General features: G+C 36.7%; 1 protein-coding gene across 4 annotated transcripts in view; it reads right to left on the bottom strand.

Annotated features, from left to right (window-relative positions):
• ZFAND3 (zinc finger AN1-type containing 3) overlaps positions 1-17,365 on the bottom strand; it is a 329,028-nt gene that overhangs the window by 74,995 nt on the left and 236,668 nt on the right. For all 4 annotated transcript variants that reach the window (XM_059077220.2, XM_067006131.1, XM_067006128.1 and 1 more), the window contains one exon: positions 1,927-2,109. In XM_059077220.2, coding sequence (XP_058933203.1) covers positions 1,927-2,109 — 183 coding nt within the window. The remainder of the gene's footprint in view (positions 1-1,926; positions 2,110-17,365) is intronic.

Raw genomic sequence — 17,365 nt, 5'->3', positions numbered from 1 at the left:
TTCCCTGTGCAATGTTATCTAGTATAATCCTTCCCATTTTCAATACTGCCATGCTACTTCTGCAAAATAACTGTAGTAATATTACTTCCTTTGCTCAAAAACATGGCTACTGTCTAACATCCAAATATCTTCGCTGAGCATTCAAGCCTCTATGGCACAGCCACAATCTACCTGTCCAGCCTTGTCCTCCATAAATGGCCCTAAAGGAGTCACTTGCCATTGCAGAACTCCATGCAGCTTTCCACCATATTGCATCTATCTTCAACAGCACCTTCTCCAGTAAACCAACACCCTTCTTCAACAGTCGCTGTCTTCAATATGTAAGAAAGACCATTAAAATAGGTGCATACAACCATGTATCAGGGTTTCTCAACCTTGGCATTACTAACATGTCAGGCTGGATAATTCCTTGCTGTGGAGGGCTGTCAGATACAGTGTCAGATGTTTACAGCATTGGGTGGAGGGGGAGGGGCAAACTCACTCCTGGTTGAGAACTACTGATATAAGAAATATATTTAATTTCCACTGCTAAACAGTAAATTCTTTGAGGACAGGGACTATGGCCTTTTTTACCTTTATATTCTCAACTTTACCTAGTACAGTGGTTTATGATAGGAGTTTAGATAAACATTTGTTCTCTGCTAACTTTCCAAAGTTAGTAGATAGAACATTCTAACCTACCATATTCCAAGGATTTCTAGATATTCATTAAATTTGAAACACCAGATTTCAACCTATTAAGTAAAGCTTTTAAAAGGTAAAAAGCTGCTATGTCATAACATCACTACAATTTTCAATAAACCCTGTCAGTTACAGTTGTGCCCTAAAGGAAATGGTTACAGCATTATAAAGCTTAAGTGGACAATGGACTTCCATATTACATATATGATAATAGTATTCTGTCACTGAGAACTTACAGAAGAGTAAAAGAAACTTCCTCCACCCTTCAAATATCCTATGTTCTATGAAGTATATAGTGTTATCTTGTTAACTGCCTAGAAACACTTGAGGTCCACTTAGTGACAGAGGCAAGGCTGCAATCAAAGGTTCCTAAATCAGGTTAAGTTCCCTAGACCAGTGGTCTGCAATTCTTGCTGCATATTTGAATTCTCTAAAGAATTAAAAAGAACAGATAAGTGAGCCTCACTCCAGACCAATTAAATTACAGATTCAGGGAATGGTGCTGAAGATTAAAATTGTTCTAAAAATCCCCAGTGGATTCCAATTTACAGCCAGAGCTGAGAACAACTGCCATAAACTGGTTCCAAACCTCATGTACCCTGACAGTTAACATAAAAGGCAATCCTTTAAGAAAACCTTAAGTGGGCTTCCCTGGTAGCGCAGTGGTTAAGAATCCGCCTGCCAATGCAGGGAACACGGGTTTGAGCCCTGGTCCAGGAATATCCCACATGCCACGCAACAGCTAAGCCAGTGCACCACAACTACTGAGTCTGTGCTCTAGAGCCTGCAAGCCACAACTACTGAGCTTGAGTGCCACAACTACTTAAGCCCGCACGCCTAGAGCCCGTGCTCCACAACAAGAGAAGCCACTGCAATGAGAAGCCTGCACACTGCAACAAAGAGCAGCCCCCGCTCACCACAACTAGAGAAAGCCCGCACACAGCAACGAAGACACAACATAGCCAAAAATAATAAATAAATAAAATTTAAAACACACACACACACACACACACACACACACACAAAAAAAAAAAAAAAAAACCAAACAAACAAAAAAAAAAAAACCTTAAGCTCAATGGAAGGCTGAAACTTACTCTCTACCTTGCTGACTTGGGCCTATATGTTAACACTTAATCTTGAATTGAAAGAGCTGCTATCATTTTTTCTGGAAGAGGAATTACCAAGAAACTCATGATATGATTCTTAGGCTGCTTTCTCTACCACTTCACAGGATCTGAGACTTACACTCCTCTTTACTTGGTGAAGTTACATTCAGTTCTGTCGGAAGCGGCTGCTGGCTGGGACTAAGAGTTGGCGTGGTTATCGAGGTATTGCTGTTGTCACTGGTGGTCTCTTCGGAAAACAAATCTGATTGGCTGTTACTTGTACTTGGTGCAGAATCATCGTCTGGTTGTTTCTTTTGAAAATCTGAAGAGAAAGAGTGAGAAAACCAGTTTAAATAAGGAGTTCACAATTGCCTTGGGTATTAGAAAATAATGCAAGTTAGTATAAAAATTAAAACTAATTTGGGTGATAAAAAGAATTGAAGTAAAATATTGGTCCAAAAACAGAAGACTGGTGGAGGGTAAGTGAGTTAAAGATTTCCAAGATGAGTGGTAGACACACTGATTTTAATGAAAGACTCTGCAAAGCCAAATACATGTTAAAATTTTAGGGTAGAGATAATCAAGGAAAAAAGGGTAAATAGAAAACACATAATAATGTGGTAGAAATAAGTACAGGTATATCAGTAGTGGTAATAAATATAAACAGACTAAACCTAGCAGTCAGAAAATTCAGACTGAATAAACAAAGTCCTGTTTTATGTAGTTTCCAAGAGACATACTAAAAACATTAACATGAGAGAAAACTTTCAAAGTATATAAACAAAATACCAGCAAATACAAACGATTAAAAAGCCAGTAATAGCTATAGTACTGTTAGGAAATGTAGACTTTAAGGCAAAAGCTTTATTAGAGATAAAGAGGATCATTACATAATAGTGAAAAAAAATTACCAGAAATATAAAACAACTCTTAATCTGTATGCACCTAATAACAAAGCCTCAAAATATGCAAAGCAAAAATGATTGTATCTATGGGAAACTGACAGTTAGATAATGAATTATTTTCAAACACATTTGGAATATTTATAAAAACTGCCTAAAACCTGGATAAACCTTGCCCACACATTAGGTTATAAAGCAAAAGTCTCAATAGACACCAAAGAATTAGTAAGATACACACATTATTAATTGACCACAGAGCAATTAAGTTAAAAATTGTTAACAAAAATCCTATATATTTGGAAGTTTCTAAAATACACTTTAGGGCTTCCCTGGTGGCGCAGTGGTTGAGAATCCGCCTGCCGATGCAGGAGACACGGGTTCGTGCCCTGGTCCGGGAAGATCCCACATGCCGCGGAGCAACTAAGCCCGTGAGCCATGGCCGCTGGGCCTGCGCATCCGGAGCCTGTGCTCCGCAACGGGAGAGGCCACAACAGTGAGAGGCCCACATACAGCAAAAAAAAAAAAAAAAAAAAAATACACTTTAAACTCATGGGTCAAATTAGAAAATAGAAAATATGTATAATTAAATGAATTACTACTTATCAATATCCATTAAAGATAAAGATGCACATACATTACCTATACCCCAGTCATTTTATTACTAGGTATATGCCTGACAGAAATTCAACACACAGGTACAAGGATGTTTATTACATACTGTTTGTAATAGTAAAAAGTCAGACCTAAAGGACCATAAATTATATTATATTCAAATAATGGAATAATGTACACAGTGAAAATAACTATTGCCACACACATCAACATGAATAAATCTCAAAATTATAATGTTGAACAAAAAAGTAAGTCACTAGATAACATAGTAAGACTGTACTGCACAAACCTTAAAAACAGGCAAAACTTCAAATAATATATTGTTTAGGAATATGTATCTATAAACGCTAAAAAAAAATTAACACAATTCAGGAGGGTGGTTACCTCTGAGATTTGGGGAGGGTGGGGGGTGTGAAGTGAGAGCTATGCAGAAATATTCAAAATTACAGTCAATGTCCACTGACAGAGAATAGATTAAAGTGATGTATTCATTCATATGATGAAATACTCTATGGCAGTTAAAATAAATGAATAGAGCTATAAGTACAACAGAAAAATCTCAAAAACAATGTTGAGAGAGAAAAGCAAGCTACAGAAAGATATATCTAATAATATTTATATAAAAATTTAAAATATGTAAAAATACCATTTATTGGTACATAATTACAATAAAAATGTGGAAATGATACACCAAATTTAGGATAATAATTATCTGGGGGTGGGAGGGAGGGAGGAAACGGGATCTTCAATTCTATCTGTAATTTTTTTTATTTCTTAAAGCTAGTGGTCAGTGTATGACTGTTTAAATAATTATATTTAGTCTCGGTATGTTTCATTTTAAAAACTCTTACACTAGTCTATGAAATACAGACTATACTTCACTGCATCAATTCAGAAAAGGAAAAGAAGATCCTGACAACTCCATTTTGCCTTATCTTTTGAACCAGAGAAGCTGTTGCTATTATGCTCTATAACCTCATCAGAATCACTATTCTGACATATTCTGAGCATAATAACAGCTAGCTAGCATTTATGTTGCATTTACCATGTGCCAGGCACTGAACTAAATGTTTTATGTATTTATCTCATTTACTTTAATCCTCTGAAAAACCCTAACAAGGGAGTTATAATTACCACCACTTTACTGATGAAGAAACTGAGGCTTGGAAAATTTAGGAAATTTGTTCCAAGTTAATAGCTAGTAAGTAGCAGGATCAGGATTTAAATACAGATCCATCTGACACGAAAACTCATGGTCTTCAATCTCAACCACAGGATGTAGAAATGGTGTGCCATTAGATTGGCCCAAGGAAAAGGCCTCCAGGTCAAGCCCCCACCCATTTACAGCACCAATGGTGAATGCAATGGATTTAGCCAAAGAATTGCTAACCTGCTGTGCAGGCCCATCAGTGCTTCTGTGTATTTATTTCTCCTAGCCACTTTCTTATTCTTCAGTGTTTTGACATTTCAAAATGGCTTATTATCTCAATGTTATTTGTACAGCACCCTCAGAGAAAAAGGTACTGTATAAGTGGAATAAAAATATTGCAAATGATGCTTTTTTGTATCATATCACCTCATTAGCTCTCCTATGTCAATAATCATTGTGTCCCTCCTATAGCCACCTCTCTATCATTTAATTAGAAATGTTATAAAAGACCCTAAAAGAATTGAAACTGAGTCATCATTGTACTATTTAACAGAATCCCCAATGCCTGGAAACAGACAAACACACAGAATCACTCACTGAGGCACAATAACCCTTTGAAGTTAAAGATGTTGGTGTCTAAAGACAATTACCAGGTCCCACCTACACAATCTCCAGCCCGTGTTTGCCATGTTCCTTGCTTGATGTTCAGGTACTTTTCTCTAAGTTTTCTTTTGTAAATCTGCAGCTGTCATAATGCACCTTCCTTTAACCCATCCTCCCACTGATGCCTTCTTCTGCACCTCCACTGGACGATGGTATGAAAAAATCATCGGGCTAAAAGTAAAGATTACAAACCAAACTGGCTGCAAACAAGAGAACTAAGTAGAAGCTTTACACATTCTCCATTTCAATTCAATAAAGAAACCAGAAATAACAGAATTTTACAACCAGAATTAACTTTAAAGATCTAGCTCAATCCTCTCATTTTACAGATGAAGAAAGCAAGAGCCAAGAAAGTTAATGCAACCCACCAGAAATTCACAGTTAATTATAAGAGTTTTCTACTCTTAGGCCAAAGTTAGCAGCTTGTACGATACAGAGAGCTTTGGAGTTGGACCTGGATTCAAATTCAGACTTGGCTATTTACTGGGCATATGGCTAAAAGCAAACTGTTTACTCTTTTGTGGTCCTGTCTGTAAAACGAAGGGAGGGAGTTATTTCTACCTCTCAGGATAGTGTGGATTAAAAAAGATAATGTACATAAAGTATCTGTGCGTGGGTACTCAAAAAATGATAGTCATTAAAGAGAAAAGGTATTTTCCTGGTTTAAAGAAAGAACTATCTCTTCCTTTTAGCCCTGATGTTTGCATTATAGTTCTTACTCTCTTGTTCCTTTCTTTCTGAATCATTCAGCATCCAACTTCTGACTACTGACCAAAAGAAACAGAAGGAAAAAAAATCCCAGGAGTCTACTTCAAGGACAAAGGGGAGCAGATTTATGTTCCATGCAAAATAGTAAACAATAAAACAGGCAGAGGCTGCCTCTTGTTAACGCTACTCTGGAAAGCAGTGCAAGAAAGGAACAGAAACAGTCACTCCATTTGATCCAGACACAGAAAAGACTTGTTCACTTGTTGTTTTACAGTTCTCATATAAATGGGAAAACTAGAGCTCTCCAAGCTTATCCATCTCTTTAAGAAAAAAAATTAGGAAAAATTATCTATTTTTGTAAATTGTTAAGAGTTTATAGTATACACAAAGGTATAAACTTGGTCTTGAATAGTTTTTCCAAAATAAACTGCTATTTGTAAAACCTAAGTAAAAACCTTTGAACTTTAAAGGGACTGCTATTGAAAAGTGAACAGAAGCCAAGATCTTGGCAGCTTACCTTATTATCAACTAAGAGAAAAAACAATTTCTCGACGAAGGTCCTCTTGGAACCCGTGGTATCCAGAAATGAGAAGGTTCCACAAGCTAGAAAAACTGACCTAATGGTACCAGCTGAGCCAAAATGGCCGGTGAAGAAGTCCCTGGGGCTGGTTACAAACATACTCACTAGATATATTTTTTTCTCACAGATCAATCTTCTTACTACAAAGTATACCTCAAAAGACTGGGAGCACCAAGAAAGCACACGGCCCTGCTCTGCCGACAAGCTCATTCACCTGGGCAGCGTCACTGGGACTGTAACTTATCTAGTCATTACTCAAAACTCATATATATGTGTGTGTGTGTATGTATATATATGTGTGTGTGTATATGTATGTGTGTGTATATACATATCTCAATAGCTGATCTCTCAGATGTACTACACAGACTTGGCAATATGCTTAACTCACTTAAACTCCCACCCAGCTTCCAGGTTATGACCATAACTATGTCTTTTTGAATGATTTCTTCAAGGCAAAGAATACCCAAAAGTGATTTGGAAAGGACTTCACTAAACTTTCTTTCTTTGAAAATTAATTATTTTTTAAAAACCCTCCTTGGTAACCTACTTTTTGCTCTTAGCAATACATCGTGACTATTTTTTACAGATCTCTGTGATCGCTGATGGGTACACAGAATGTCCACTTATAAGATAGAAATTAATACAATTCACTTTTGTTATACATTTTCAATTACCAATTTTTCACTATTATAAGCAGATTTCATCAAACTTCCTCAGGTTATGTTGCTAGAAGTAGATCAACTAGGTAGAAGAGGATGCACATTTTTAAAGCATTTGGCACATACTGTCAAATCCTCCTGGTGCAGCACCCTGTGACTTCCCACAGCACGAGCCTTACTATGGCATGTAAGAATCATCTGTTCACTTCTCCGTCTCCCACATTATACAGGCCTGGGACAAAAACAGTGCTCCACAAATGTTAACTAAATGAATAAGTGGCCAAATGTTTTTTAGTAGAAAGCCCATCACTGGATTACATTTTAAATTATTTTATCAATTGTTATTTTAAACCCTTCAAACACTATTCTGTGTGCCTCTAAGGGCAGTCCTAGCATCATCTGGTTTAGCATTTCTAAAAGATGAAGTGCTGTGAATTCCTATTTTCATAATCAATAAGGAGAGATGAGAAATTCAACTGCATTTGTTCTAACTCACTCATTAAATCTGTTTGGCCACTAAGGCTTCTATATCATTATTACAGACACTAAAGCTGGGTATAAAGAAAATTAAACTGGAGGTGAAAGAGGAACTAAGAATGAAGTGCCTGCTATGAGGCAAGGCACTCTGTCAGAGGCCTTACGTTCATTTTCTCATTTAATCCTCAAAATAAACAGGGTGGGAGATGTCATCCCCGTATTTCAGCAGAGGACAGGGGGCATGGCAAGTTTGGGCAACCTGCCCCCTCCTAACAAATGCCGGAGCTAGGGTGTGAGGCCCAAATTCGTGTAATTCTAGTATTCTACTTCCCACTACAGCATGCATCACTGAAGCAACCACAGCCCAGCTTGCAGGGGTGACTTTTCCAGTTCCCGCATTTCCATTCCCAGGCTCAAACCCCATCTGACTCTATATCACAGATTACAACTCCACATTCCCACTGGAAGCTTTAATTTGGTATTTCACACCATAAAATGCTTCATGTTTCCAGTAGCCAATTAAAGTAAAATGGAAATGTTGACAATAAAAATTTAATTCTGATATCTCAAAAGTTTGGTTCATGCAAGGCATAGTATAAAAGCCTCCTTCAACAGAACAGGGCCCTTTCTCCTCTTTTCTTCGTCTCTTCTCCTAATTTATCTCCATAACAGACTACAGCTTCCATTCATAAGCACATTTCTACGTTTTCAAAGCTTCACATTCCCACCCCAACCACAAATCTTAGATATCTTATTTTAAAAAGCTAGAAAGCTGTTAGCAGTAGCCAACCAATTCATAAGCCAGAGTTCTAGCCTCTTAATTAAAATCTTAATAAAATTCTAGTATTTGAATGTTAATCTGGGTTAACAGCCTCAGAAAAAGACAAACTGGTTTAAAGAAGAATTAGCAAGAACCAAAGGATGAACTAATTACTATTATTAAAGCCTTAAAATGCACTCACTCACCTTGGATACTAGCTTATGGGGAAAACTGTGATCTGCTCAATGTGGCTGTGTTCATTTAAACTTTCTTTCATGAGTAATCTCTTCTAACTTCTTTAAAAAACAAAAACCAAAACCTTTACCCTACCAAATTCTCTCTCATGATGATTCCTTCCCTTTAAAATTCACACTCTTCATCGACTGATTGACACTGTTTTGATACTGACTGATACTTTGAAACAAGTTTTAAAAACACACACACACATATGTATGTATATATACACACACCCACATAGCATATATATATATCCTGTTGAGGATAAATGACTCCTGTCCTGTGTTCCTTATCTATGCCCACAAATCTGGCTACTTTGAGGTATTACCTCAGAAATTAAAAGGGACCTTGTCTTCTGTCCTTTTCTGGGGATGGTGCCAACATTCTCCTAGAGACTGAAGTCAGAAGCCCGGGAATCATCTCAGACTCCACATTCTCCCTTTCTTAATTCTACATTTCAAAAATCACCAAGTCTAGTCTTTACCACTCCTAAGTATCTCTGGAATCCATCCACTTCTCTATTTCCGCTCTAATCTAAGTCATCATCATCTGTCAGATTCCTTCAATAGCATGCTAACTGATTTCTTTGTATCCTATCCTCTCTTGGCCCACACTCTAATTCATTCTACACAAAGCAATCAGAGTGATGTAAAAAACAAATTTTGACAGTCATTTTCCTCCCTAAACCCTGAATGAGCTTCCATTACCTTAATAATCATGCCCAAATTCCTAAACATGGCTTACAAGTTAGAAGTCTCTCCACGAACTGGCTTCTGGCTATCTCTTCAGTCCCGTCTTAAGCCACTGCTCCTCCTCTCCCTCCTCCTACTTCAGCCATACTGGAGTGCTTTTGGTTTTTTCTGAACACTATTCTTTTTCTCATCCTGGAGTACTTTGATCAGGCATGTGGGAGATGCTTTTTCTTTATCTTGCTCTTCACCTTGGTAACTCCTACTCATTTTGAACCTTAACTTAAGCACTTTCCTCAGGGAGGCTCTTAAGATTAACCAAAGAAGACACTTAATAAATATTTCTGGGTGAATGAATGAATGTCTTATTCACTGTACATCCCAGTCCCTAGCAAAATGCCTGCCACACAATATAGATTTGTTAAATTTAACTTGATACTGGTGAACATACCAAGTTTAAAAACATTTGTTCTCTCAGACATTAATAAGTAGACTTCAAATTGCTACAAAATGTATTTCTAGGAAACAAGAATGCAACTACATACAGTAGAAATATTAAGCACCCCCATCAATAAGCAGATGTTTGAATTTTACAAACTATCCCTGCACATATAAACTTTTTCTTCCTTACTACACACCACAGGTAACTGGTTCTGATAGAACTCAAAAGGTCTCTCAAGTCCTGTTTGCTTAGATTCAAACCACAAGCTGCAAGCTTTTATTTCAGAAAACTAGATAGAAATAACACTAGACTGGCTCCCCCAAGCAGTCTTCAAATGCTTCCTGAGAAAGTAGGCAATAGAGAATATATGAAGGTGACAAAGCTTATAAGCAAAACTCTTATCAGTAATTAAGCTTATTTTATAATCTGGTTTATCACTGAAATTATACAGTCCTTAAGTTCTTCACACCTATAGTGCCTACTGCTCAGAATTGTGAACTAGCAAAAGAAAAAAAAAAGTTATTTGGAAGAAGGCTTGTTTCTTATACAGCATTAATTGCGCAGACTATACAGTTTTCCCAGCAATAGTGTCTCATATTCATTTACAGGGCATAAATTAACATGTTAACATTATAGCAAATATCTAACAATCCATTAATACTACAATAACATAGTGCACAAGAGACACATTTACTTCATTTTGGTCTAACCTCAAAAACGTGTCAATTTTCTAAAAAACTGAAAAAACAAGTTTTCTGAATATTGTGACATTAATCTAGTTTCAACAAAATGAGAATGTGATGGTGTGTGTGCATATACATACATCCTACACATACAGCTCAACCATCAAAATAAACAATAGAGTAGGCATATTGTGTAACTATTAGACAAAGCTGACAAAAGAAAATAGGCAAATTAAAACCAAAAAACGTCTGATCTATCTGTTTACAGCTGATCCTTGGTACCATTTAAAGACCTCCCTCAAACCAACAGTCCTTACTGTCATTCATGAATCATCGGATGGCACAGGTGTGGCATGAACATAACTGCTGGAGAGGCTGGAGCCCGGAAGATTTTTTTCAGTTCAGACCTAAGGTTACAAATGCCCCAGAAAGACTTCAGTGACAACAGAACAGAAAATTAGAAAAGCTTTGGGAATACACTAGAAAAAGAAAATCCTCCTTTTTTAGATCCTTCATTGTTTCTATAATTGTATGCACAGTCTTCATGCTACCAGTCCTTCATTTTACCATGTAGAAGTGACAGGAGAAAAGACAAAACAAAGACAAAACTCCCTCACTGTCCCTCCCTTTTGGGGAAGTGGAAGGAGAGCGGTGTTTGTGCTCCTGCCCACTGATACCCTTGTAATTTGGTCCTCTCTGTCTTTGCTCCCCTCCATGGGTGACAGGCAGCTCTTGCCTTTAATGATATTTCATTTCCACTCAGTTCTCAGTCTCACCATCTCACATCAGGGTCACAAACCACCAAGCTTCCGTCCTCCTACAGTTAAGCCCTATTGGCAAGCTGAGCACTTCACGTTTCAGGAAATTCAACTCAGGATGGTGGTGGTGTTAACTTTTGAGACACACTTTCCCTTAAGATAAAACTTGCAAATGTTCAGCACAAATAATTATTTTTCAAACAGTGCAAAACGGTGTATTTTAAGAACGGCAACCTCTTTCTCAAAAAGTTAACAGACCACACATTGGTTTAAACTGCTAAGAGAAATTTTTTTAAAGGATGAAGTGATAGGTTTGCTAACATTTTATTACATCTATTTAAGCATATCAGGGGATGTTCAGTAAAGACTGTGATTTTCACAAGATCCAAATATCAGGGCCAACTGACTAATGTTTATCCGATAAACTCAAGGTAGCATAAGAATATATAATGCCTGTATGATTCACAATGCCCCAAAAGGCATTTGTCTAATAATAGAAAGAATACATGTTCTCTCTGAAGAACACTATGGATAGTTATTAAAAAGCTGTAGCATAAAGTAAGGGAAAACTTGTCCTTCACGTAATGGTTACCAGGTAAAGACCTAAGAGATTTTTTTCACTCATGAGAAAAGCTCGTGCGTGCAGTTACTTACAGATCCTCTGTCACAGTGTGGTGTTTAGGTATGCAGAGTCACACTAAGTTCACACCCTGGCTCAACCTCTTAACTGTTGTGTGACCTTGGGCGAGTTATTCAACTTCTCTTCCTTCAGTTTTCTCCTTCTCTAAAATGGGAATAATAATCACACCTACTTCATAAGGTTATTATGTGGATTATATTAGATAATTACATGTGAAAAGTTTCAGAACAATGCCTGGCTAGTAAGTCTCAAATTAACTATGGACTTTTTATTACACTTCTGCCTTCTTGCACACAATTTAAATATTTGCTAGTTTGAGACTGTGACAATGAAAAATAATTTCTCTGGAGCCCATGAATGAACAGAAGGGAATTACATCTAACTCGTCTTCATAACAATGTACACTAGGTAAGCCAATCTGGGCTTATAAACTCAAAAGTCTACAGGGACCAGGTAGATATTATAAATGTACAAAGCCAGCTGGCTTAAAGTAGCAGGAAGTGATGGTTACTGTGGCTAACTGGCAAGTGTAAGCCTCGCCTAAAGGTATCTGATTCCAAACTTAAAAACAAAATTAAAAACCTCCATGTACAACATATCTGTGACCTGGCAAGCCTGCAGTTTATAAGATGCATGATTTAAATAGAGACAAAGTATTTATTATACAAAAGTTTTGTACACTGCATTATCAATTCCACATATTGATAAGGAAATGATTCATCAGATATATGTGCTTAGAGCAAATAGGAAAGTACAGAGATACCACACAAAGAGAATCAGACAGACCTGGCTGTCTGATTTGAATCCTGGCTAAGCTAATCAGAAGCTGTGTGACCTCAACAAAGTTACTTACCCAATTTATGACTGTTTCCTCATCTGCAAAAATGTTGAAGACCTATCCTCTAGGACTGTGTGAGAATGGGGGATAATGTGGGTGTCACCCACATTACAGAGGTATTGCATAAATTTTTGAATGAATAACAAATGAGTGTTAAAACCCTCATGTAGGTCTAGAACAGAGATTCTTAACCTAGGGTTCTTTTTATTTTTTTAACCTAGGGTTCTTGTATCAGCTTAGGCTAATGTATGCTGCAATTACAAATGACCCTAAAACCTAGGTGCTTACCACAACAACAGTTTGTTGTTTTTGCCCACATGTGTCTTCATTCCAGGAATCCAGAATGAAAGAGTGGCCCTAACTGGGACACAACTGGTCTTGTGGCAGAGAGAACAGAGCGATGTAGAACCATACCATGGCGGTTAAAGTTTCCATTTATTAGTGACATGTGAATTTTTTTGTTCACCTTTAATTTGTTAAAAGATGTCTCATGGTCAAGTCTGATGATGAAGACAGGGAAGTATAATCCTCCCACTGGAAGGGGTGGCAAACACCTGGGAACCATAATACAACCTAGGGTTCATAACATGTGTGCACAGAAAATTTTACATATAATTCTGGGTTAATCTTATGAAATTATATGCAATACTGTATATACATACAGGCCCATTTTTCCCCTCAGAAAACAGAACACAGATATTATATTCTGAAAAGTATCACAGACTAAAAGGGCCTAAAAGAAATCAGATTGAGTTTGAAAGAAGTCAAGTCTCAAAAATATGACCATTACTGGGTTTCCCTGGTGGCGCAGTGGTTGAGAGTCCGCCTGCTGATGCAGGGGACGCAGGTCCGTGCCCCAGTCTGGGAAGATCCCACATGCCACGGAGCAGCTAAGCCCGTGAGCCATGGCCGCTAAGCCTGCGCATCTGGAGCCTGTGCTCCACAACGGGAGAGGCCACAACAGTGAGAGGCCCACGTACAGCAAAAAAAAAAAAAAAAAGACCATGACTAGTAATTTTATAACACTAGAGCAATACAACAGACTTAACTCTGGTTTTCTGAGTTGCTGATCACTGGGACAGTGTGGGCTGGGGAAATAGTCTGAATTTTCTAATAACCCAGTCTTGTTCCTGATTCTCAAATGGATGAAGGCTACAAAGTCAATGTGCTGAAATACTTATAGCTTCCCACCAAATGGGAAAAATAAGCTATTAGAAAATTCTTAGGAACCAACTGCCTTATACTAACCAAATAATCCAATCTGATTTTGTCTAATTTCATTTAAGACAGGTGAAATTTGATATAACTCATTTTAAAAATATTTTTTCCATTTGGGAATATGCTTTTATTTCACTTGCAACTGTGGGTAAATGCATTTTGAATGGACGAGGAAGAGGAAGTTAGCCATTTAAAAATTATCTTTCAAACATTTAATGCCATGTGATATAGGCAAATTCTTCCTTTTACGGTCATAATAGTACTAAACAAATTAAGTGTTAATGTTCTGTGTAGATACAACTCTAATTGTCCCTTACTCTTATTCTAGGTAGCCCAACAAGAGGCCATGTAATTCAAATCCTTTATAAACTTCTAATTTACGCAATTAAATTTGGGCTTAGACCTTACATTAGTTTGAGAGAATCTGCTTACTATTAACTCTGACCAGTAAGAAAAAGGAAAATGAGCTATACTTCATGGGACTTCCCTGGCAGTCCAGTGGTTAAGACTCCACACCTGCAGGGGGCGCGGGTTCAATCGCTGGTCAGGGAACTAAAATCCCACATGCCACGTGGCACGGCCAAAAAAATTTTCTTTTAATTTAAGAAAAAGAAAAAAGAGATACACTTCAATTGTCACCACCAATACTCAGCCTTTATAGATAATGCCCTTGGCTTCTAATAGGAATGCTGTTAAGAAATAGCCACATAAAACACATCACTTTTTCTTTAGTTGAAGTATAGCTGATTTACAATATTGTGTTAGCTTTAGGTGTACAGCCTAGTGAGTCAGTATTTTTGCAGATAATATTCCATTATAGGTCATTACAAGAAAATGGGTATAATTCCCTATGATATACAGTATACCCTTGTTGCTTATCTATTTTATATATAGTAGTTTGCATTTGTTAATCCTATATCCCTGATTTGTTCTTCCCCCACTTCCTCTCCACTTTGGTAACCACAAGTTTGTCTTCTATATCTGTGAGTCTGAAACACACCACTTTCTGAAGGGCTGTTACTGAGAACATGGTTCACTACTCTTCTCACTGTCTACTTTAGAGCTCTCAGGATGTTGACCTTTGAACTGTTTGCATTTCCATTTTTGCTTTGACTCTTAGGAAGCTCAGATCTCAATCTGCACTCTGTCTTGAACGGTTATACAGAGGTTTATGGCATGAATTTCTGTGTTGACATTCTTCATCTTCATCTTACTAATCAATCTAAATTTTCCCTTTGTCTTGATTTCTTCTTTTAAAAAGAAAAAGCATATTGTACTCTGTATGTTATTTTTTACTAAACTACCATTTTTTGGAAAGTAATGATAATTAAATAAAAATAAATACCATAATCTCATTTTTATGTGGGGACTTCATAAAGATAAACATCCGTAAATAATACATATTTATGCCTGTATCTATATTGAAGTGAACGCTACTAATAAAAACAAAAAGGTAAGAAAATTACTAGAAAATGTATGAGTATATCAAGTTAGGAATAAAATTCTACGTGGACTGCATTATATTTTCTGTATGAGGAACCCATAGTTATGGTTGTTGTTTTTTTGTTTTTGTTTTTTTCATTTTACCTTTCAGGGCAAAGAAAGCATGCAGAAGAAATATCAACTAAATAGAACTGAACAGGTTTTAAGGCAAGACATGCCAAGTCTAAGTAACAGATCTAAAAATGTGAGGAGCTGAAAAGTAATGGACAAATGAAAATGAACAGAGGATGCTTAGGAGGCTAGGTATAACATTGCCAAAGCAGTACAACAATTTCCCTTGCAGTTTACACTTCAGTTGTCTCAGCACAAATCATACAAACCTAAAAAAGATCTGCTCCATCACTTTTGCATCTTCACATGTACTTTATCAAAAGCAAAAACATCTCCCCAATACAACCAGCCCCAAAGCTCCCATTTCATGAAAGTGATTTACCATTTCACTTGACTCTATATGTGAATAACATTGTAGTGCCAACTCAAGGGAAAAGGCTAGCATGTCAAGAAAGGCTACAGCACATTCCCAATTTCTCTTTTAATACTGTGTTTATCCATTTGATCGATGTTAAATTCCATTCATCTTTTTTCCTAAAAACTATAAAACTGAGAGTGACAAGGAAAATTACATTCTCTGCAGCCAAGTTCTTGCTGAGACATTAGAGATGCTGGCATTCCAAGTCAAGAGTGAATAGTGGCTCTAGCAAGCAGGAGCTCAAATTCTGCAAGATAGCTAAAGGATGAGCTTTTGTTTCAATTTTACTCATTTCAGATAGAGAAAACATTATAGTTACAAACTTATTTGCACAGATAACAATGTTCCCCCCCACAAATCATTTAAAAAGTAAGAGTACTGACTAGCCTTACTGTCAACCAAATTAAAATCCAGCAATACTTTTTAAAATAAATCAATCTTTTCCATTAACCATTTCGTCATAGTCAGAAATAAATGCACCAAAGGTAGTAATTAGTATATTGCGATGGATGGATGGGAGGATGGGAAGGAGGAAGGGAGGGAGGAAAAGGGTGCAGAGGATTAATGGGAGAAAATTAGCAAAACTGACTTATACTAGAAGTAACTATAATTGGAGGGACAGATTAAAGACTATGGACTAGGTTTTTATTGGACTTTTTTATTGGTTTTTATTGAATTGGCTACAAGTAACTATGTAAGAGAAGTGATTCTTTGTGACTACTCCAGTGACAGACCTTGTCACAGAACCTACATTCTTCACCTTGTCATTTTAAAATAATTTCAAAGAATATACTCATGTAATTTTGGAACTGAAAAGCTTTTATAAATAATCTAGTACAAGGTTTTTGATCTAAAAACAATTTCAAAGGTACCACCAGCATTTTAAAGAAACAGAAAAGAAAATATGAGAATGCCCTGCAGATAGTAAGGTTAAATTTTGTTTTATAAAACGTTGTTATACATATGTATTAAGCCCATACATATGTGGATACTGATTCACAATGCAAAATGTATTTATTATTGTAGGATGTAATAAAAAAGTTAAATACCAATGATCGAATACATCTTCATTCTACAGATGAGGAAACTGAGGCACAGAGAAGGAAAGAAGTAGACTTGTTCAGGGCATCTTAGTCACTGAAGTAGGAGCTCAAATGAGAAACACAAAAATGTCTGATCCTACATGGCAAATGCACCCGACTATGAATGCTAATCCATAACTTTCCCAAGTAGGTTTTATATACTGTTAATCATCTATTCTTTAAAATACCCCTTAAAAGTCTGGTATGGCATTCAGACAGTTGTGAACTATTAGTCCTGAATAGCACTAAAAGAAAGATAAACCCTTCTTGATCTGTCTACTTCTCTTGCAGATGTTTCTTGTAGCTGAAAGCCAGTAATGACAAAAATATCCTTATGTTTTTTAAAAAGCAGTTCAAGAAATATATATCCAAAGTTTAAATGAGCATACTTTTCCCCCCTCAAACCAGCCATAGGGGTGAAATGTGCATATTTTACAATCCAGCATTTTCATTTTAAGAAAACTGTTTTAAGGAAAACAAAAGAAGTACAAAAAGGTTTTTGTTTTTT

Source organism: Kogia breviceps, chromosome 10 (genome assembly GCF_026419965.1).
Source record: "Kogia breviceps isolate mKogBre1 chromosome 10, mKogBre1 haplotype 1, whole genome shotgun sequence".
Taxonomy (NCBI): Eukaryota; Metazoa; Chordata; class Mammalia; order Artiodactyla; family Physeteridae; genus Kogia; species Kogia breviceps.
The sequence above is the reverse complement of the archived record's forward strand: the minus strand, read 5'-3'. Positions and strand labels throughout refer to the sequence as shown.